The sequence below is a fragment of the Euprymna scolopes genome, chromosome 19 (genome assembly GCF_053919585.1).
Source record: "Euprymna scolopes isolate OS-2025 chromosome 19, ASM5391958v1, whole genome shotgun sequence".
Taxonomy (NCBI): Eukaryota; Metazoa; Mollusca; class Cephalopoda; order Sepiida; family Sepiolidae; genus Euprymna; species Euprymna scolopes.
Window position 1 is genome coordinate 55,066,617 of NC_136500.1, and position 24,372 is coordinate 55,090,988.

The window sequence follows — 24,372 nt, forward strand, 5'->3', positions numbered from 1 at the left end:
TGATAATGCTGTGGCTAGAAGGGATAGAAGGCCGAAGAATGCAACCGAGATATATATATATATATATATATATATATATATATATATATATATATATATATATATATATATATATATAATGTTTATAGGGAAATATGTTTATTCAATTATAGTTAACCCTTTATTCATACTAGGCCTTAAATTTATGAAGCTCGATGTAACTACAGAGCGTATACAAATAAATAAGAAAAAGTCTATATTATACATTTCAAGATGTTGACCATCTTACCGTTTATTTCTTCAAATACATTGAAATGAACAATTCTTGACAGCACCTGCTTCGTAGCGTAAAATCATTCATGTAATTATTATGTAAATTTTTTAATTTATACCGCTCTTGACTCATCAGAAGAAACTTTAAAAGAAAATAAAGGAACATAGGTATGATTACAAAATCCGAAAATTGGAAGTGAAGTAACAGTTATTTTTCAATGTGTTAGACCACACACACACACACACACACACACACACACACACACACACACACACACACACACACACACATATATATATATTGAGCAAAATGATGATAATTCTGAATTAAAATCAGTTTAATAAAAAATCAAAAACAAGATCAACTCGAGCGTACGATCGTTTCGGAAACGATGTTTTTATTGAAATAGTTTATAAATAATTGTTTAAACCATTCGGAGATAACATTTAACAGCATGCCAAAGAATAGAAATGAAATGATGGGAAAATTTAAAAACGAGCGAAAAAAGGAATATCTGCTCACAACAAAAAAATACTAGTTTTATTTTGATGTCTTTAACTCCTCTATTTTTGCTGATGAGGAGATTTTATTTAAAGAAAAACATTTATCAGATTATTGTTCAAAAAATATTGTCTATTTCAATAAAAACATCGTTTCCGAAACGATCGTACGCTCGAGTTGATCTTGTTTGTTTGTTTTTTCTTGATGAAACTGATTTTAATTCACAATTATGAATCTTTTACTCAATATTAATATAGCTCTAGGATATATATATATATATATATATATATATATATATATATTAGTCCTCGCGCGAAAGAGCAGGATACAAATATTTTAAATAATAATAATAATAATGATAATAATAATAATAGAATAACAATAACAAAGACTTTCGCTGGCGAGGATACTATTGACCGTAATCAGTTATACACTCATTTTGAAATTTTCATCCCTATTTTTCTCGTTATGTACTGAATATTTGTTAATGAAACTCATATGAAATATGTTCTTTATTAAATTTTAAAGATTTTCTATTCTGAAAGAAGTTAAAGAAATAATCTAAAAAAGTTATTTTAAAGTTTTTGTTTAAAAAATTCAGATTTTCTCGTTATTTAGACCTGTATCACAAAGAGGGGGCTGCGAAAAATGAGTTGTGGTATGAGGAGAAATACAAACTGAAACAGAGAGACGATTCAGACCTGTAATAATACAAAGGGGGTTGCAAAAATGAGTTGTGGTGTGAGGAGAAATACAAACTGAAATAGAAAGAAGGAGAGTTTTAAAATATAATCTTAAAAAGATAAGATACAAGTTAGAAAAGCATTTCATCCAATTATCTTTCATCTAGCAATTAATGATATAGATATAAAATTTTTAATTATTTTTTTAAAAAGTGCAACAGAATGTACATTACATAAAATAAATCCAAGGTAACTTTTTGATTCAATTTAAATTAAATTTTTATACCTTACTTTGTAAAATTTATAAAAGTGCACTTTAAAGATAAAAATTTTCAAATTGAATCTTGTAACTTTATTTTTAAAGTCTATAGTAAAAACATTTTGTTTAACAATTTTCATGCCTTGGATGAAATGCTTTTCTTACTTATACATATACGATGCTGTGGCTCAAATTGGCGCAATGGAAAAAGTTCCCAAATGAGAAAAAACATGTTTCTTATAGGTTTAATTTTCTATTTCGTATGGGTACACAGTTTTTGTTGTTCCATTTTCTTAGTTGATGTAGAAATTGTATGGTTTGGTGACTCTTGAATACGTAACATAAATTGTCCACGTGAAAAAACAGTCAGTATGTAACTGTAAGCCACACAATTGTAAATATTGTTCCCTGGAAAGAGCAATTTCTTAAAGTGTAATGATGTATCCGGTGGAATCATAGGAATGCATGGAATGAAGATATATTCATCTGTAAAAAGTCCTGTTATGATTGTTGTTTCTATGATATCGTTTGTTATTTTTTTTTACTGCAAGCCACGTGCCTTTGCAAAGCTTGGGTTGGTTTATATTTCAAAACATGATAATTAGTACACCAAATTTCAGTTGCAATACATGCGGTGGCATCCCTGGCAAATATATCTGTTGGATAATTAACCACTTTATCTGCTTTCACAACAGTGTCGATGGATTTGTATTTGACTACCTCACTTGGAATTTTACATTGAATAATAGCGTGGACGTCTTTGTATTGATCTGCAAGAATAGTTCGTTCACTCAGTCAAGTGGAATTCTTATAATTTGGATATCTGCAAAAACCTTTTTAACTAACTCTTCTTTTGATGTAATAAAATTACAGAAGTTAAAAGTCAAAGAATTTTGCCCTTATCTCTGATCAGCTGGCACTTTTCTGTACCCATGCATATTTTGAGTTAAGTTTAATGTCTTCACATGGCACAAAAAAGTAGAGTATTTGAGGCAAGCACTTATTTCATCTGCTGGTGTTGATCGAAGAATAACAGGTAACATTTGTCTGAAATCTCCTGCAAGCAATATTACTGCATTCCCAAATGGTCAGACATTGCCGCGTAAATCTTGCAAGCATCGACCAAGAGCCTCAAGTGTATTCTTGCGTACCATTGTGCATTCATCCTAAACAATAAGTTTGCATTTCTGCAGTATTTTTCACCATATTGGATGTTTTGGAGATGTCGAACATGAGATTTTTTGAAAAATTGAATGTTCCAAAGTAGAATAAATAATTCTTCTACTTGGCAGCAAGGTCGCAGGTATTCCTCATGCAGCAAGGGCTAAGGCTATGACATTTTTTACCGAATGGCTGCCCAAATCAATTTAATTAGAAAGGTTTTACCAGTTACTTCTGGTGCTGTTCAAGGTAGCAGTAATTTCCAAATAACTTCTATTCTCACAGTCAGTAAATTAGGTGACTAAAATAGGATTTATCCATGTTTTGACAATACCTTATTCACTGTAAGTAATTTAGGAGACTAAAATAGGATGAGGGATTAGAGATGGACAGATAGAGAGGAAGATATATAGAGAGAAAAGAGAAAGTGAGAGGAAAATAGAGAAAGAGAAGGAGACAGAAAGAGATAAAAGGATTGATAGATAGACAGAGAGAGAGGGGGGAGTTAGAAACAGAGAGGGCGAGACAGAGGAAAGGAGAAAGATAGGAGTTAGAGAGAGAAAGGGGATCAAAGAGAGATGGAGAGGGTGATATAGAGAGAAAGCTAGATTGAGAGAGGGAAAGGGAGAGATGGATAGAGAGAGATATTAAGAGAGGAAGAGAGAGGGGGAGAGAAACAGAAGATGAATTACACTTCACCGTTTTTTCCTCGTTCAGTAGAGAAGAAATCTTTCGAGACTGAGGCAAATTTAATTTTTTGTTACTATCAAGAGTACCCCCCTTTTTTTCGGGAGCTAGATTTTCCACACATTAGAAACCGACCGGGTTATCTGTACTTTCATCTAACAAATTAATAAAAGAAAAACATATTGTAAAATTTGATTTTAGTGTGAAAATACTATTTTAAAAAATAGCACGATAAGATAAGTGCCACTTTAGGTACTCCTTGGGCGTTGAGTTCCATGGCGACCAGCATAATACTGACGTTGGTTTAGTAACTAAACGATTTATTGATAATTTCGAAACCCTTACCGCATGCCGGAAGATTTCGTAACCCTTAACGCATGCCGGAAGATTTAAATTGGTTCATTATTGTTGTAATGAAAAAAAAAGTTTCATTCAACACAAAACCAAACACACATATTAATGATAAATGATTTATTATTCTATTCATTGAAATTTACTAATTTTTAAATAAAAAAGTGAAAAAAAGTAAAAAAAGTTAATAAAATATAGTTGCTTATGTGCGCATGTAAAAATGTTTGTAAAAGTGAGAAATTATTTTAATCATTTAAAAAACTTGGTATTTTGTTTTTTTAGATTAGTTCCACTTTATAATCACCCCCAACCTCCTCATCTTAAGAACAGCTTCCGGAATAAACACCATTTTTGGAGGGGGGGGATATTTGCAAAATGTAACTGATATTTGTTGTCAGCATACCCACCCGAAAATACTATTTAAAAAAAAAGGAGGGGTTCAGTGCCCGTTGCAGAGAAGTAGATTTATTTAACAATAAAAGTTGCAGAGAAGAAGATTTATTTATCAATAAAAGTCGTCATTTAAAAAAGAAAATTGTGGAGGTGGCCTACATGTAAATATTTACTCAAAAAATTATCCATTCATGTAAATTAAAAATGTCTGTAAAAGTGAGAAATTATCAATACATGGTTTAGTTATTTTTTTTAATATTCATGAAAAGAGTTAAGCCAACGTAAGTAAATACATGAATTACAAATGTTTGTAAAAGTGAGAAATTATTAATAAATGTTTAGTAACTTCTTTTCTTTTAATATTCATAAAGAGTAAAACTTTTTTCCAATATTCATGGAAAGAGTTAAGCCAACGTAAATAAATAAATGTTTGTAAAAGTGACAAATTCAGGTTTAGTTACTTTTTTATTCATGAAAAGAGTTAAGCCAACGTAAATAAATAATGTTTGTAAAAGTGCGAAAGGCAACGTAAGTAAATAAATGATAAATGTTACGTGCGCATGCGTTAGCCTTGACTAAGGGGGGGGGGGCTAAGGAAGCGACCATTAAATAATTCTGCTGGTTTCCATGGAACTCAACGCCCAAGGAGAACCCCACTTTATTTTAGATATTTATTTTCCAAAGGACTGTTTGAATAAATCAACAATGAATAAAATGGTGTTTCTACCCTTTATTGCCGAAATTGGAGACGCCATTTTTTTTCACGTACTTGCTATCCAAATCTAAGGGAGACATCATTATATGGTCGAACGATTGCTTCCGGAAAGGGAAAGAATAAATTTACCAAAATTAACATTTATTACTTCCGGAAACGTTAAATTAAACTAAAATTATCATTTATTACCTCCAGAAAGTTGGTAAACCGATATTACTGGAGAAAATGTCAAGATTTTTTTGTCAAATAAATAAATTTCAAGCAATTTTTGCAATAAATAATAAATAGCAACTTCGCTAATTTTACGACTCGCCCCAGCATATTATAAACACCCTAACCTCCCCATGTTTAAATGGATTTCGGAATGACACCCCCAACCTCCCCATGTTAAGAACGGCTTTCGAGGCTTGTGGAAGGGCGTGTTTAATTTGAAAGCCGTTTTTAACATGGGGAGATTAAGGTGTTTACAATACGCTGAGGCATGTCGTAAAAATGAAACAGTTTAGAAAAAGTTAAAACAAACTTTTTTATGTAAACAATGCCGTAAAAGAAACTAAACAATTTAAACGTAATGTTTGATGAGTGAAAAGCCTTAAGATAAACAAAGAAATTTAAAATGAAAAAAATTGGTAACATACATAAATGTATTTAAATTTAAAAAATAGTTGTTTTTTGTGCTAATGCAGAGAGTGATCCGCGCTACTTTTTTAAATCGTATTTCCACGTTTAATTAAAGTTTTATGATATGTTTTTTATTCAATTGTAAGGTTAAAGTACAGAATAGGTACAAAACGCCCTCCCCATATTAAGAATGGCTTTTTAAATAATAACGTTATTATTTCAGCATGGACCACTCTCTGCATGAGTACCTTTTTTTTACTTATCTTATAATTCGAGAGTAGTTGAAACGGAAGTTACCGGAAATAAAACCGGGCAGTCTCGCAGAAACGACTTACGAAAAATATTTTAATTTTAATTAATATTTTTATAATTGGCAATGTTAAATTATTTTAATAACATGCAAACATTCTTTGGCTTTACAAATAGATTTTCTGAAAATTTCAATTAAATTGGTAATGTAGAAATATGGTTTTATCGATTTAGAACGAACCAAGAATTACATTTTTATATATATATGGATATATAAATACCCGTTCACATACACCTTTCACGCTGAAGCTAGAACCCAGAATTAGATAGAATCGAGCAATGGCATCGACAACGGACAACGCCAGACCCAAAGTGGATTTCGATGTACTGCATCTCATCAGTGACGTGCTCCGACATAGGCGCGAACTCAGGTCGTCGCACTCATGAAGTGTGCAATACTGACGACCTAACCGTATTGCACACTTCATGAGCGCGACGACCTGGGTTCGCGCCTATGTCGGAGCACGTCACTGACGAGATGCAGTACATCGAAACCCACTTTGGGTCTGGTGTTGTCCGTTGTCGATGCAATTGCTCGATTCTATCTAATTCTGGGTTCTAGCTTCATCGTGAAAGGTGTATGTAAACGGGTATTTATATATCTATCTATAATCTCCTCTTAATGTCTAATATATATATATATATATATATATATATATATATATATATATATATATAATTCCATAGAATGGAAATAAACACAAACTTTAATAAAGACTTTTCATATCTATCTGCGTAAGTATACTTTGATAATTATGTTTCAGTTTGAAGAAATATGGTATAATAAAATTATGGGGTGTTCGTTCGCACCTGACCTCCATAGAATGGAAATATGTCACAAAGTTTAACAAGGTTTTTTTAATATAGATCCACAGAATATTGTGATAAGTGTTTCAGTGTGAACAGGTATGGTATAATAAATTATGGGGTTTATCTATTTTATTTTTACTTTCATCATATTTTGCTTTGGTTTTGATCCCCTCAAATTCGAAGCTATCTCTTTACAACCTTTCCTTTTCATAACCTATCATACTTTCATAAATCAGAGTCCATTTTCTGTAGGCTGTTTTTGAACCCAGTCAACGACGGGTACTTTTGCTAATATATATATATATATATATATATATATATATATATATATATATATATATATATATATATATATATATATATATTCGCAGGCCACATGGCACTGACTAGTCGTTAAATACGCTTAAATATATTTTGATTAATGTAGATTTCGTATTCATTATATTATATTGGTCCCAATATATAGTAATGATTTAAAAAAATTAAAAAAAGGATTCGTGTGACCCCACTAAAATCGAAACCTAAACGTTTAGCTTACGATTTACTTTTTCTTTTGACGTTAATGCCTGAGCTATGAAGACATGCTTTCTGCACGGCTAAACATGAACCAATAGCTATTACCTTACACATGCATATTTGATATACCGTCATTCGACCTTCACCCGTCAAAAGCCCAGGTTGATTGAAAACAATGCAATTTAGAAAAATTATTATAAAATATCAAATTTAGAGAAATTTTGCAAATTTTTAAAAGACTATTGCATAGGATTTAATTCAGAAAACAAGTGTAAAGAATTTCACTTAATCGAATATTGAAAACGATTCAATTTGGAGCATAACTTCAAATAATACTGATGCCATGAATATGTATATATTCGAATCCTTCCTCGCTTACAAAAATTATGATTGGCTGCATAAGCCATGAATACAAAAGTGTAGAGCCACCTAGACAAACTTCAAAAGGTATGCAAATCTTAAGCTATGAATACTGCCATCGACCACGAGCATTTGCAAATTATTACTGAAAACAGTAACAAGGTCAACTCGGCTATTTCACACACACACACACACACACACACACACACACACACACACACACACGCACACACACGCACACACACATATATGTATATATATACATACATACATACATATATATATATATATATATTATATATATATATATATATATATGGTCTAACACATTGAAAAATAATTGTTGCTTCACTTCCAATCTTTTTCACAGTACCTATCAGCGTTGGTCCTGAATATGACCTTAAACTATATCCGATGGTGAGGCCCCAGCTCGTGGGCTTTGAGGAGTGGGGAGCCAGCCTTTAATTTCATTGCTCCCAGGTCCACTCTGACCCGAAGTGGTAGTACCTGTTAGGGTCCCAACTATCGGTTAAATAGAAACCGACTTAAAAAAAGGCAAATATACTCTATTAAAAAATCGTTCTTCAAAATCACTAGATTCGGCATTAAATAACCTGAAAAGGATTAATATGCCGTAAAACAAAACCAACCTATAAGCGTTGACATACAATTCGAAACAAACTTACGAAGTTTAAGAAAAATGTTTAACAACGAATGATTCGAAAGACTTCGTAAGTTAAAAAAAAGAAATAAACAAACAAAATCTAACGGAGAAAGTTAGAAAGACTTAACGTTACTTACAGAAAGTGAGGAATGTATACAGAAACTAAGAACTTACCTCTGTTTTCTTTCTTATATTTTAAAAAGTTATTGTCTACCCAAATTGAAGTAATTCTTTCCGTTTGTGAGTTTAGTCTATTCTATTATTTAACCCATAGCACATAGAAGGACAAATGACCTCATACCTCTCCTAGTTATATTAATAAATTGCTCGTTGAATTCGAATTCAGTGCTAATTTAGACAGAACCAACGACACATTCTCGCCTACTCTCTTGAATTTTTATTTAAGTGCTCTCCGATTGATTGCCTTGTGTCAAACGTATATTTCAGAATAATCATCCGTATAATCATCACGAAGATTTACACGCAATAAATACAGAAGGTAGCGTCTGGCAAACTTGACAATAAATTTGCTACACTTTTAATAACGGCTTTAATAGGATTAATTCGGATTAACCTGCAACAGGTAAGAGTTAGATTATCCTATTGAGCGGCAATTATGCATATCCAGTGTTTGATTTGGCCGTTTGTCAATGCGTCCTTATATCTCGAGAAGAGGCTTCGTCGATCAGCTCCATGTCGGTCAATCGGTCACGTTTCAGTTTGAAATAACATTTCTATCGCTAAACGATTGGATTGAATGGGCGCAACCCAGTAAGAGAATCTGACAGTCATCCTATCACAATTTTGTCTGTCACTTTAAACTTTGAAGTAGTCTGTCTGGCACATGTAATTTTGAAATAGTGTATTTGTCGAGCTGTCAGATTTCATTTAAGAATAGTATCATGGTTGCTTCGCCACGTTAAACTTTGAAATAGTACTTTCGTCAATTCATCACACTTTTATTCGCCCCGTCGCGCAAAGTTTGAAATAGAATTTTCATTAGTCTGTCACGCTTGAATTTGAAATAGCATTATCGTTTCCCTGTCATGATAAACTTTAAAATTGCATTTTAGTTTGTCTAGAACGCAACATTTTTTTAAATAGGAATTGTTTCGCTTATTCATGCTGACGTGTAAAGCATTTTTGGTTTGTCACACTTCTGTTTGAACTAGCATTTATTTGGTTCGTCAAGATTAGAATAACATTTTTCATTGCTAAACGCGTAAATTAAATGGACGTTTCTTAAGAATAGATCTGTTCTTGTAATTGTTGTTGTTCATGATTTAATCTTCGTCCATCGACATCCATTAAGGATTAATTTTTTATCCAGATTTAATGATTGTTTATAGTTATTTTCTATGTGAAAAATCTCATATTTCCAAGTTTCTTGGATTAATACAGACACAGACGCTTGGGTTTGTCTTTTTTACGCCATTATCAGCCTTAGCACGGCATGAAAGAGAAAAACAGAAGTTACGAGCGACATCGTAAACGAAAGATTATCAGCCGTAGCACGGCAAAGAGCATCATTTGTTAACTGTCTCTACATAGCCTAAATAAGATGGCATGCGGTCGACATTCTCGCTAGGATTTTATGAAGGTGTCCATGACGAAAAAATTACAGGAGTTAGAAAGACAATAACGCTGTGATTTTTTTTGTTTTTTGTTTTCTCTAAAATAAACCATCACTTTATCTTATAGAATAAACAAGCTTTCGACTTTTAAAAATGTCTTTATCAGGTTCTTATATTTATATATTATAAATCATCTTTCCCGTAGGGGATATAAAATCCCTCGTGGATAACATTTTGTTGAGGCGTTAGTCAAGATTGGTTTTAATATCCTGTGCCACAAGTGGCTACGTGGTATGGGTTAATAAGAACACACACACACACACACACACACACACACACACACACACACACACACACACACACACACACACACACACACACACATATATATATATATATATATATATATATATATATACATACAGGGTGACCCTAAAAAAACAGAGGACATTCAATTGCTTTTCTGAGCATTTTACAGTCAACAGAGAAAAAAAGACCAATGACCCTAGTGTTTTGATGTGATGTTTTGAATATAATAAACTAGTTATGACCAAAGTTTCATTTCATTCGGACAAAACACTAAGAAACGGGGCCTAATTAGAGTTGGGACCCGTTTTTTTGGGTCACCCTTCATATATATATATATATATATATATATATATATATATATATATATATCGCGATGTAAAAAAAGAAAGAAAAAATCACGTCGAAAACAGTATTCCCTTTTCTTTATTCCAAAGGGCTGCTTAAAAACACTTAGTAAAAAACATAAACGGGTAATACACTACTTAGATATCTTTGTCAGACATCTTTCAAAGTAATCAGCTGCAATGAAGGAAAATACTAGTTAAAAAAACCATAAATAATTATCGTATATGATGACATCATAGCATATGATGACATCATAGAAGTTGATGACATCATAGAAGTTGATGACATCATAGCAAATGATGACATCATATATTATATTAGCAGATGACATTATGTATGATGGCGTCATATATGATGTCATTTTTTTTACATAGGCATCACCACTTATTAAGGCCCTGAGGCCACTCGAGGATAAGGGTTAAAGAGTGTACAGTAGAAATTGGACAATATAGTAATCATTAGTAATGGAAATTTTGTAAATTTATTAACTTATATGGAACGGCTCATAAAAAACTTGTTTACGTTAGACTTGAAGACAACCAGATTGTAATCAGCTGGAAAGCAGTAAAACGGAAGACAATTCCATAGGCGTGCAGTTCTAAGAAAGAAGCTTTGCTCATGGAATCTACGTTTAGGTTTAGGTACAGATAAAGAGTGGGGGAAATTATTGATAGTGTTTTCTGCTAGACGGGTGTTTCTTGTGAAAGTTTGGCGAGAGGGGACCATAGATTGGAGCTCAGCCAAGCACCTGCCATGAAAATAACGATAAAGCAAAGACAAACTCGCAACATCTTTTCTGTGAGAAAGAGGTTGCAGGAAAGAGAAAAGGACATCCCCTACGAGGCTACAAAGTCTAGCAGGATAAGTCCTTTCTAGCAGCTCCTGTCCAGATGTGGCAACAGTACTCCATCCTTGGACGTACCTGGCTCTTATATAGATAGAGAATTGTATCAGCAGTGAGATATCTACTGGATCGATAGAAAGATCCCACCATTTTTCCAGCGGCTTTGGTAACAGATTTAATGTATGTGTTCCACTTAAGATCAGGAGTAAAAGTCAAGCCCAGAAGCTTGTCAAAACATGAGGCCACCCCAAGACGAGAGCCATTCATTTCACAGATGTCATATGACGTATATTATTTTGGTACATATATATGTGTGTGTATGCGTGTGTAAGAATATGCTGATGCCAAGCGCTTGAAACATATGCTTTCAATGTAACGTGCTATAAGCGTATTTTTAATACAAGCTATACTCAGGTATGCAATCCGTTTAACATATTTCCTTTTTTTAGCAACGTAAGATATCACCGTAGATAAAGGCTAATGAGATTCTATGTAGGCTTAGTAATAACTGTAGCAACGAAAATGTATTTAAAAAATCAAGCAACATTTACATACAACTCTAAAAATAATGGGTATAATAATATTGAAAGTAACTATAAGCAACAAGACGCCGATAATCATATTAAATAGAATTATAAAAATAATTATATTCGAAATGATTAAAATAGAAGAAAAAGAAATATAATCTGATTTACACCACCCTATAATCAGATGCTAAGGCTAAACTTGACAAGAAATTCCTAAACCTCATCGAAAAATGCTTCCTCGTAACTAATGTCCTGTACACAATATTCAATAAAATATTTGAAACTGTCCTACATATCTGAAAAATTCAAGATTATAATAACAATAACAAAATACTAAACGAGGGTAGTAGAAAAAATAATAAAAGCGTAAAATATGAGCGATCTATCTATCTATATATCTATAAAAGTAGAATCTTCTGTGTGCCTGTGTGTGTACATTTCCCTACCAAATAACTCTGTCAATTTTCAGTTGACAGCCTTGAGATTTGACATAAAGGGTTAGATTTGGGAAAATCTTTTTAATCGGTTTTCGGCAATAAATTCGGCTGTGAAAGGGGGCAAAGTTCAGCGATTTGACATCTGAAAACTCTACCAAACTCCTCCGCCAATTTTGTGTCTAAACACTGGAAATTTTAGATGTAGATTCCTTGGTCATGGATCCAACTTTTTAATTTGATTTGAGTTCAAAACAATAAATGTTAAGGAGGGCAAAATTTGGGTCAAAGTTTTAAAAAATTTGACCTCAGCGGTCTCTACCAAATTACTCAGCCAATTTTTGGTCTAAACATTTGAAATTATAAAGTGTATTCAGACATACGGCAAGCTTTTTAATCGGTTTTTGGCCTAAAATTTGAACTTCCAAGGGGTAAAAGTTCAAAAGATTTTACCTTTCCGATCTCTAGCAGACTATTCAGCTAATTTTGTGGCCTAAACATTTGAAATTTTACATTAAGGGTATTCAGACATGAAGCAGGCTTTTCAACCAGTTTTTAGGCGCAAATGTGGCTGCCAAGAGATCAAAGTTGAAGGAGTTGACCGTTGCAGATTCTACCAAATTTCTCCGCCAATATTGGGTCTAAACACTTGAAATTTTAGATGTAGGTTACCTGGATATTACCTCTCTCTTTTTTTGTTTAGATGTGAGTATGTGAGTACTGAGTTAAAGTACAATTATAGCTTCAGTTTTCTTGCTTCCATGTGGCGTTTCTTTGTGTTTTACCTCTGTAACAGTTTGTACATGTCCGATTTGCGCTTATAGCTCATATGTATTAATCTCCTCACTCAAGGGATTTCCTTAATATTTCAGCCGTTTTCATTATTATCTGTTGTATCTTCTCAGCCATCATTCTGATTCCAATCTCGCCCATTCTTTTTTCCACGTTTTTCCGTATTGTTGCCAGTGCTCCTACAATTATTGGTGTTATCCTAACTTTCTTAATCCTCCATTTCCCTTTCAGCTCTCTGGCCAGTTCCGTGTATTTGCTCCGCCCTTCCGTCTCCTTGTTCTTTACTCTGCGATCTACTGAAACGTCAACATCAATGTGCTGGACTTTTCTTTCTTGATAACTATTTTGACATCCGGTATTTTTGCTTGGATGGATTTATCCATTTGTATGCTGATGTTCTATTCGAAAGAAACGGTACAAAAAAGAACATTGTCTGCCAAGAGATGCTGTACTGAAGGAGCAAGTTTGCTTTATAATGTGATTTTATGATTTGTATGAAACTATCCAGCACAATATTACTTTCTGAGTGCTTATTAATTTATTTCGTTTGGGTCAGCTCTATATTTGAAATACAATCCAGTAAAATATAAGCTTTATGAAAACATATTTGTTGATTATATATCTCCCATTCTGTGGAATTCTCACGGGTTTTGCTATTGCATAAAAATATTCAATGAAGTAACTTTTATTTCCAAAATAATAGGCGCTGCACAGACAATTGTCGTGTTAAACTCTATTCAGGACATCACATTGTCCTATGTAATACTTTTCTCTTTCATATATATATATATATATATATATATATATATATATATATATATATATATATATATATATATATATATATATATATATAAAACAAGCGAAGCAGATGGCGTAGTTTGAAATGTCACCGGAGGTTGAATGAGGTGATGCATGTGTTTTTTTGAAACATGGGACTGTCACCCACATGATTCCTTCCAAGTTATAATTAGTCAAACATATCTATCTATCTATCTATCTATCTATCTATCTATCTATCTATCTATCTATCTATCTATCTATCTATGTGAGGGTGTGTATATGGGCTTTCGTATGTGTGTTTCTTTTCATGAACGTTTTTGTATGCGTAATACCTACACATATCTATATGTGCACAACATGTGCGCGCAACATGCTTCGAATAAATACATACCCGTATAAGTCCCCCCACTATATATAGTTTAAAGAAGCTTTGAATAAAAACTTTCAAAAATAAAAAAAGAATGCAGTTTAAATTCCCAGAAGGGGGGAAAAATATTAACTTTAACCTATCGCAGACTTAGCACCTACATAATCCAACTTCTAAAAATTTTATAATGACAAAAGACAATTCATTTATATAAGGATCAAAAAAAGTTCATTAACTAAAGTGGTTAAATAGAAATAGACTTAGCACTCGCATCAGCCGATTTCGCAAAAGGTTTCAATTTTAAAACAGAATTTGACTACATAAGGATGAAAAGAGAAAACCTGAACTAAAATGTTGGAAATAGAAAACGGGGATCATCAGCTGTTTACCATGTAGCTTATATATATATACTATATATTATATATATATACTGTTATATATATACAGTTATATATATATATGTATGTATATATATATTATTATCATTATTATTAAGTAACTTTGTGTGTGTGTGGGTGAGCAAGTTCCTCGCTGTTTTTATTTACAAAGCCACTTATACTTTCGGGGGGGGGGAGAGGGTTCTTTGTCTCAATTAGAAAGATTAGCATGAAATATGCTTCCATCATATGCATCTGAGAAGGCTGAAGAACAGATTAGTTACTAAACAAGTTTATTTAATAATGAATAAATATCGAAAATTACAGGATAATATCACTATTATTTCATTTTTTTCTAGATTTCTTAAACATGAGCATGTCTACAGCTTCACAAACATCACTACATTTATTTTGACTACACGAATTTGGTATCGCATTTACATTATTTTGTATGCTGTAAAAAATTTGTAAAAATTATTAGCAGTTTATTTAAACCTTCTTTTAAATGGTAAAAAAAAGTTACATACGGGGGAGGGGGTAAAGTAAAAAAATAAAATAACTGATTAGGCTGTTTTGGCAGTACAGAGCTTAAGAATTTAATATTTGGCCAACAACAAAAATAACAGCTGCATTTGACATTTTTACGCGGAGAAGGGTGTGCCACCGGGCAACGCCGGTTAGCGGGTACAGCTAGTACACAAACACACACACACACACACACACACACACACACACACACACACACACACACATATATTTCATGATTCATTGGGATACAGAATTTAAATAATGCAATCATGAAGGGAAGACATGATTAAAAGCGTTTTAAAATAAAGTAAAGGGGACGAAGAAGAGGAAAGAAAAATAAAGGGAGGAGTCAGCTGACCGGTTTCGCCTTCGCTCCCCTCCCCCCAAATAAAAAGGGAGAAAGCGATTAAAATAAAGAAACGTTATGATATTTTTCTCTAGAATCTTCGGGAAAACGGAACGCAACGTAATTTTATTTTAAATGTACATATTTTCGATTTCCGTTTTTAAATATCTTGATACAGCTTTGAGAAAGTGAGCACGAAACCAGTCAGCTGACTCCCATCCTTTTATTTTCTTTCTTCTTCGCCCATTTTTCTTTATTTTAAAACGCATTTTACTTTTAATCATGAATAATAAAAGTCTTCCCCCAATGATTGCAATATATATATATATATATATATATATATATATATATATATATATATATATATATATATATTAGATTAGGTCTCCGCTAATCGAGACAGGGATGTCTCGTGTTGCGGGGTTCAAATCGTTCGACTGGTATTAATCGTGACACCCTGCACTGAAGATTCCCGAAAGGATGAAACACTAGTGTCTGTAGGTATTTAATTATTTTATATATATATATATATATATATATATATATATATATATATATATATATATATATATATATACAGGGTGACCCCCCCCAAAAAAAAAAAAAAACAGATGGCATTCAATTGTTTTTCTGAGCATTTTACAGTCAACGGTGAAAAAAAGGCCAAAGACCCTAGTGTTTGGATGTGATGTTTTGAATATAATAAACTAGTTATGACCAAAGTCTAATTTTATTCGGACAAAATACTAAAAAACGGAGCCTATAATTAGAATAGAGTTGGGCCCGTTTTTTTGGGTCACCCTATATATATATATATATATATATATATATATATATATATTCGATAATTATATTGATTTTGCCAATTTCAAACTCATAGTTTTATTAGGAACCGCGCATGTTAATCTTATGTTTGGAGATCCCATGGTATACAATGATCTGAGTCTTACCTGGCCGTTTCTCTCCATTCGCAGCCGTTTGCGTCGATGTAGAGAAAACTCATCTGGCTAAAAACAGTAGGTGTTTCTGTTGTCTTCTCCTCCATGCTTTTTTCTTTTGCAAACTTGATTTTGGCATTCGTCTTTTTCTCTTCCCTTTTCTTCGGGTTCACGTGTTTTTCGGGCATCTTGCTAACAGGATTAACGGGTCGATATATCAATTAAACGGATCCTTCAAAGAGAAATATGGAAAGAACGTCAAAATTATTATCAGAAAGTTTGATATAAAATAACATCCCAAATATAATAGGCTCACAATAAGAATATATTATTTTCTCTTATGGGCCCCGAACTACTTGCGTTACCACAATACAGGGTCGGTTTTTTAATGTAGGTGAAAATCGAATCCGTCATACACGGACACTCTAGATTGGCACAAAAATTAAAAAAAAAAACGAATCAGTCTAGAAGGATATCTCCATAACTGACTGAGAAGGAAAAATATATAGCAAACATCAAAACAGATACTACACTTTCGTCCTACGAATCAGCTAAAAGCGTGTGAGACATTAGCGAATACAGGCTCGGACTGACATCTCTTTGTGGGAATAGTATATAGTTCGGCTCGGTCGTAGGATCTACACTATCCCAAACATTACCACCTCCTTTTTCAGCGTGATTAATTGTATGGCGATGTCCATAACGTTTAATGACGTTGGGTTCATTCTCAGCTATACTTGCAACAAGCTAGAGTGTGCATTCGGGAAAACTGACCACCCAGCTGTAAGAAAAGAGGGATGCTCATCAACCATGCCTTGCATCGTTTCATAGCATTATTCTTGGGATGTTGACAACCTTTACGTGAACCCTATCATATGTAGGAAAGCTGATGGCAACACCACTGCTACATATATACTTATGTGTTCGCAATACACACGCATGCCGCTGAAAACAAAGTAACAACTCGGAGACAATATAACATTCAACAAATATTTATTGTTTGTGAACCCAACTGGGTTCGATATTAAATACTGTCCATGAAAACGTGTATAAAGAGAGTTTGTTTGTGTGTGTGTGTGTGTGTGTGTGTGTGTGCGTGTGTGTACATATGCACGCACATAGTATTTGCTAAGAAATTGCGTTCACAAGAATGTGTTCAACAATGTCTGTGTACGTGTGTAAATAAAGAGAAGAAATATTACATAGCAGAATAGTGTGTTTGCGTGTGAGCGCACGCGGTGTGTGATGTGTTCGTCAAAACAGTCCGCAAAGCAAGGCGGTCTGAAGCAGTGTGTCTGCGTCGGATGGGAAAAGGCTGAATTTGTCCGTGAAGCTTGTTTTTATTGTAACTAACGTTTACAAGGAGCAGATAACTCGCTGGAAACGCTCACCGATGGTGCTGTATAACTGCGTTGATAAAAATGATCTGTAGTGGAATGGGGACAAAAATGGATGGTCACATTCAATGCTGCCAAGACTAAACTGGTTTCCTTCAATAATTACAAGAAACCTTCTCTGCCACCAATAGCAATGGCCAGTGACTCCCTATCTGAGAGTACATCTTTCAAACTGTTTGGCCTAACGTCCACAGGAAACATGAGCTGGAACAACTACATTGAAAACATTGCCAGGGCCGCTGCAAAAGAAGGTAGGTTCTCTCTACCATGCTAGAAAACTACTGACAACTGAAAGTATCCTGTATCCCTATAAGACCACCATTCGCCCATGTATGGATTATTGCTGTCACATTTGGGCTGGTGCATCTGCTGCTAGTCTCTCGCCCCTAGACAAGGTTCAAAAGAGAATCGCCAATCTGATAGGCCCGTAACTGGCATCTAAACTTCAGTCTCTGTCCCATCGACGAAACGTTGCATCCCTCTGCCTGTTCTACAAGTATTTTAATGGTGAATGCTCTGATGAACTGCAGACACTTGTGCCCCAACGACGTAAATACCCCTGACAAACCCGACAAGCAGCTAAATCGCATCCCTTCACAGTAGAGATCCCTAGATGCAAGAGAGCCTTTTACTCCAGTAGTTTCTTCCCCAGAACCGCTAGACTCTGGAATTCCAATACATGTCCCTGCTTCCCCAACTGTACTGACATGCAGAAATTCAAGTGTAACGTGAACAGACATCTTGCTGCCCAAATCCCTACATAGTGCCCTAGTAGTTGCTGCCCCTGATAGTAGCCCCCTACACCAAAGTGGCAATGTGCCTTATTTGGGGTGAAATTGTAATAATAAAAAAAAAAATGAAGTAATACTACAAATGTTATTGCCAATATTACATCTATCAAATATTTCTCATTCATTTCATTATTACTAAAACCAGTTATTATGATTTATGAGGATAATAGATATCAACAAGACGAAACACATGCAAAGCTAAAACAATTGCTTACTTACCTAAACAGATTAAAATAATACCCTCCCCCCCAAAAAAAAAAACAAACAAAAATAAACACATATTAGACTGACAAGAAAGTTCTTGCAGTTTTTAATTTTTAAATTCAGATGAAGATATCTCGGCTCAAACAAAAATCGAAATAAGCACCATAAGAATCAACACACTTTTGCAAACGCAAAGCAAATGTACTTATGCTAGTAATGTCAGAATCTTGCGTTCTGGTGGCGATTAAGTCGCTGAAGGCGTTTTTGATATCACTTAGGCTTTTAGAGAATTTCTCACGCGAAAAGTTGTCGAAATGCTTGAAAAAGTGGTAGTCGATAGGTGAGAGGTCTTGTGAGTATTGCCGAGCAGACAGAGTTTTGTAGCCCAGTTCGTTCAACTTCTGCAACGTGCGGTTGAGCATTATCATAGAAGAGGATTGGGCCTTTTCTGTTGACTAATGCTGGGTGTTGTTGTCGAAGTTTCTGATGCATTTCATCTATTTGTTAACAGTACGTTTCCGCCGTCATGGTTTCGCCTGCATAAAAAACAAAAAACAAAAAAAACTATAATCGATGAGACCGGTTGCAGACCACAAAACAGTCAGCATGACCTTCTTTTTGTGCAACTCTGGTTTCGGGAAAGAAGAGCAGATGATTCCTCATAACGGCGTTACTTTTGGTTGATTTCAATTCGTAAAGCATATATTTATCAAGTTATTTAGTCTTTCCAATCACTCACAAATGGTTGGTAATCGTCATATACGTCACGTCCAATTTAGAACCAAGTTCTCGAACAGTTGTGCGTGGATTGGCTTCAACTAAGGCTCTTAATTGATCGTTGTTAACATCCGATGGCCGACCACTACGCCCATTACACTCGTCACCGGCAGGAAACATCTTACACCACTATTGTGCTATGTGTTCAATAGTGTTTCAGTGGTCAAACACTTCGTTGATATCGGGAGCTGTTTCAACAGCTTTTCGGCCTAGCTTTAATTGAAATAAAAAATATTGTGCGAATTGGCCTTTTTCGTCTTATAATCAATATTCTGAAAAGGAGACATAATAGTTTTAAAACGATTGTAATTTAAACGATTAGATAGAGCGAAAAACCTGTTTTAAAATGACATATAAAGTTTTAAATGTGTTAGAACGAAAACTTATTTTAAAATACATCATTTGAAATCAAAATTAAAAATCCCGCAAGAACTTTTTTTATCAACCTAATACATATAAACTAGCGGTATTGTTTTGAAGCTCGACCCTTCGGACGACAAATAACGAAACATTGGCTAAAAACATGAATTCTTTCACCCTCAACTGAGCACTTTCTACAAGGAGGAGCCGCATTTTCGGGGATATTTTCGAAGGTCAATTCCTCTTTTCGATTGACTAGTCTAAATTCAAACCTTCGCCACTTCCGGTTTTGCGATGGACGCAACAGCAAAGACGTTTTTTCACATTCTTTCTCTCCTTCGTGGTACAAGTTCGAGCCTGTCTGCCTACTACCACTGTTTTTTTTTTTTTTGCTTAGCACACACTTCAGAACACACGGACAACGCCGGACAACGCCGGGCAACGCCGGGCATCCAGGCTAGTATACTTATAAACTATCAAACAAAAATAGTAAATAGTAAACAAAGACAAACACAAATACATATAGGCAAAAATTACTATAAAAACAAACACATGAATATAATTTAACAGACAAAAAATAGTAAAATACTGACAAACAGAAAAACATACAAATAACGCAAAGATACATATGAATTAATAAATAAATGTTAAATTTATTACTGCTAAATTCCGAGTTAATTATACTAATCATAACATGTCTGTTTTTAAATCTAATGTAAATAAATTCTTCAATAATTAAATCCGAGTCAAATAAGACAATTCATACCGAATTTCATTATCGCAAAAATTTAACAAAACTTGGGATAACTTTAAAAAGCGATAAAAATAGCATTTAATTTCAACTGATTTGTCTTAGCGTAAAAGTATAAGCACCGAAACATAATAGCTATGGTTAAAGCTTGGAGCTCTTCTGCAGTAAACTACGCCTAAAGAAGCTTAAAAAAAAAATAATGCAAAAATAAGAATTAAGAATGCAGTTTAAATTCCCGGAAGGAAAAAAAAAAAAACAATTAACTTTAACCTATCGCACACTTAGCACCTACATAATCCGACTTCTAAAAATTTCATAATGACAAAAGAGAATTCATTTATATAAGGATGAGAAAAAAAGAAAAAAGAAAAAAAGGGCCTTAACTAAAATTTGAAATAGAAATAGACTTAGTACTTGCATAAGCCGATTCCGCAAAAATCTTCAATTTTAAAACAGAATTTAAGTACATAAGGATGAACAGAGATAACCTTAACTAAAATGTTGTAAAAAGGAAACGGGGATCGTCAGCTGCTTACTATGTAGCTATTTCGGAGATTTAAAAACATATTATATATATATATATATATATATATATATATATATATATATATATATATATATATATATATATATATACACATACACACACACGTTTGTATCTGTTTTGGTGCTTATCCACCTATACGTACTTCTAAATATCCCAGACAGAGTGATATAAAATTTATTTCACAATCACACACTGGAGAATATCTGATATATATACGAGGCCTTACTTTTTGGACGTTTCTTGTATATATATATATATACTCACATAAAATTAATATACGAAAGTATAAATTTATGCGTAAACTTTAAGTATTTACTTCAAAAGTGCTCATTACGTATGTAGAGCATGTTAGTAATTTATAAAATATATATGGCGATAAGCTACACTGAATATTCCGCGTTTCATCCACTCTAGGATTCTTCAGGCTTATGCGCATAAGCCTGAAGAATCCTAGAGTGGATGAAACGCGGAATATTCAGTGTAGCTTAATCGCCATATATATTTTATAAATTACTACATATATATATATATATATATGTGTGTGTGTGTGTGTATGCACATATATATATACATATATATATATATATATATATATATAGTAAGTTATAAAAATATATATGGCAATTAAGCGATACTGCCATAATATTTTTATAACTTACTGCTTAGCTCTACCTATGTATTGAGCACTGTTGAAGTAAATACTAAAAATTTACGCATAAAATTATATTTTCGTATATTGATTTATGTGATTAAATGAACTAGTCATATATACATATATATATATATATACATACATATATACATATCTATCTCTCTATATATATCTATAATATATATACATATATATGTGTGTGCGTGTTCGTGTGCGTGTTTGAAACCGGAAAATTGTAATTAAATATACAACATGTTTATTTAATTAAAAAACGTATTTTTTCGGCTTTCATATTTATTTTATCATATTATTTGCTACATACTGAGTTTCCCCACAACTTTTTCGTCAAACCCTGCAACCTCTCTCTCACAGAAGAGACGTTGCGAGCCTATCCTTGTTTTATCGTTATTTCCATCGCAGGTGCTCGTCTGAACTCCAATCTCTGCGCCCCCTCGCCAATCTTTCACGAAAAACACCCGTCTAGCCGAATCCACTGTGAAAAATTTTCCCCACTCTATATCTGTGCCTAAATCAAAACGTGGATTCGATGAACAAAGCTTCTTTCTTAGAACTGCACGCCTGTGGAACTCTGTTCCATCTGCCTGCTTCCCACCTTACTACAACTTGGATGTGTTCAAGTCCAACGTTAACAAATTCCTAATGAACCGCCCCCTTAAGTAAACACTTCATCAAATCTCCACACTAACGTAATGTACTTGCAATAACCCTTATCCCTGAGTGACTTCCGGGCCTTGATAAGTGGTGATCACTGTGTAAAAAAAACAAAAACAACCCTTTCTATTTAATGTACCGTTTTGTCGGCTCGAAAAACAGTCTTTAGCTGTATCTTTCAAACATACAACTGCTGGCGGACACCATTGATTGATGTTACATTCACTAAAGTCAGTTCAAACTATAAAACTCTGACACTGTTTTAGATAATTTTTAACTTATTTACTCAAACTTAACATATTCTACAGAGTCCACGACCATTCCTCTTCTCTAGATACAGACATGAACACCGTGTTCTTCGAGATGATTAAACGTTTTACATTAAATAAAAACACTAAAATATCAAACTCTTACATACTGCAAGAGTACCACTTCTTACATTTCCGCATTTTTTCCTTTGTGAGAGTCGATTGCTGTACTAAGAATATAAGAAACATGCATTTTCTTTTTTTATTTGCTTTTTTCATTACACCGTGGCAGGGTAAAGCTAGTATATGTATGACCTTTGAGTTAGTAGTAACTTGATCTAACGATAGACCTATAGACTTCAATGAGCATTCAGTACTAGTTTTATGTAGAAAAAGCGTATAATCTACGAAAACTAGCAAGTGGGTGGGTGCGCGTAATATAGTTGTGTAAACTTCAATTGAGGTATATGGGTATAGGGAGTTGGTAAAGAAGTTACGTATAAAATACGTTCATATCTATATATCTCTCTCTATATATATGCATATATTTATATGTATATGCGAGTGTGTATGTGTATGTATGTATGTCTATGCGGCCTATTGAAATTGGTTATCTCGTATTAGTGTATTTATTTGATGGGTTTACCATACTGCACTTTATTAATTAATAATAACTAGCTCCTAATAATTTTTGACCATTAATTAATATAAAGTTCATTGCATAATACATTAACTATGTATATACACTGCGTGTCAAATTATTATCGAGATAACATTTTTTTACCAGTTTCAGAAACTTACCGGTAGTTTCGTATCAAAAACTTCGGAAACGTTGGCAATGCTGAGTTGCGCGTACTGTGAAATTTTCGTGCAATGTAAACAAATTGCCATCGTAATTGCTGAATCCACGGTATTTGAGGTGTGTCAAATTATTAACGAGGCAGTTTGTTTCGTCAATAAAATGGGTCGTAAAGGTGGTGTAAGTAGTTCTAAAAAGAGTACTATTACAGAACAGCTAGCAAAAGGTAAAACTACCCTCAAAATATCGAAAATGATAGGAAGGTACCATCAAACTGTGAAGAAACTTGTAAAGGGCCCTACAAAGGTACGTAGGTGAGCTGATAAAGGTAAATCTAGAGTTGTTTCACGCTGTTTTCTACTCCAAATTAAACGTGAAGTTGTTAAGAACCCTGGGCAGACAAGTCGAGAAGCCTTTAACCAAGCTATCTTGAAGAATGTCTAAAAAACTCGATGTCGACTTCTGAAAGAAGTAGCAAAGTCTGTTAAGCCTGTGACTAAGCCTCCATTAAAGCAACATTACATACAAAACCGATTGAAATGGGCAGAGGACAACATGAAAACGAATTGTTCCAAAGTTTTGTTCACGGATGAAGTGCGTGTAACTCTTGATAGCCCAGATGGCTGGAGCAAGGGATGGGTCCTAGATGGACGGCATCGTCATCAGCGTTTAAGGCGCCAACAAGGTTGTGGTTGGATAAAGATCTGGGCTGGGATTATCGGAAGTA

General features: G+C 33.7%; 1 protein-coding gene across 1 annotated transcript in view; it reads right to left on the reverse strand.

Moving 5' to 3' along the window:
• The window catches only part of LOC145303594 (sodium-driven chloride bicarbonate exchanger-like), a 198,012-nt gene that overhangs the window by 124,562 nt on the left and 49,078 nt on the right, over window positions 1-24,372 (reverse strand). The window contains exon 2 of the mRNA XM_080145149.1: window positions 16,460-16,679. Coding sequence (XP_080001275.1) covers window positions 16,460-16,635 — 176 coding nt within the window. The 5' untranslated portion in view covers window positions 16,636-16,679. The remainder of the gene's footprint in view (window positions 1-16,459; window positions 16,680-24,372) is intronic.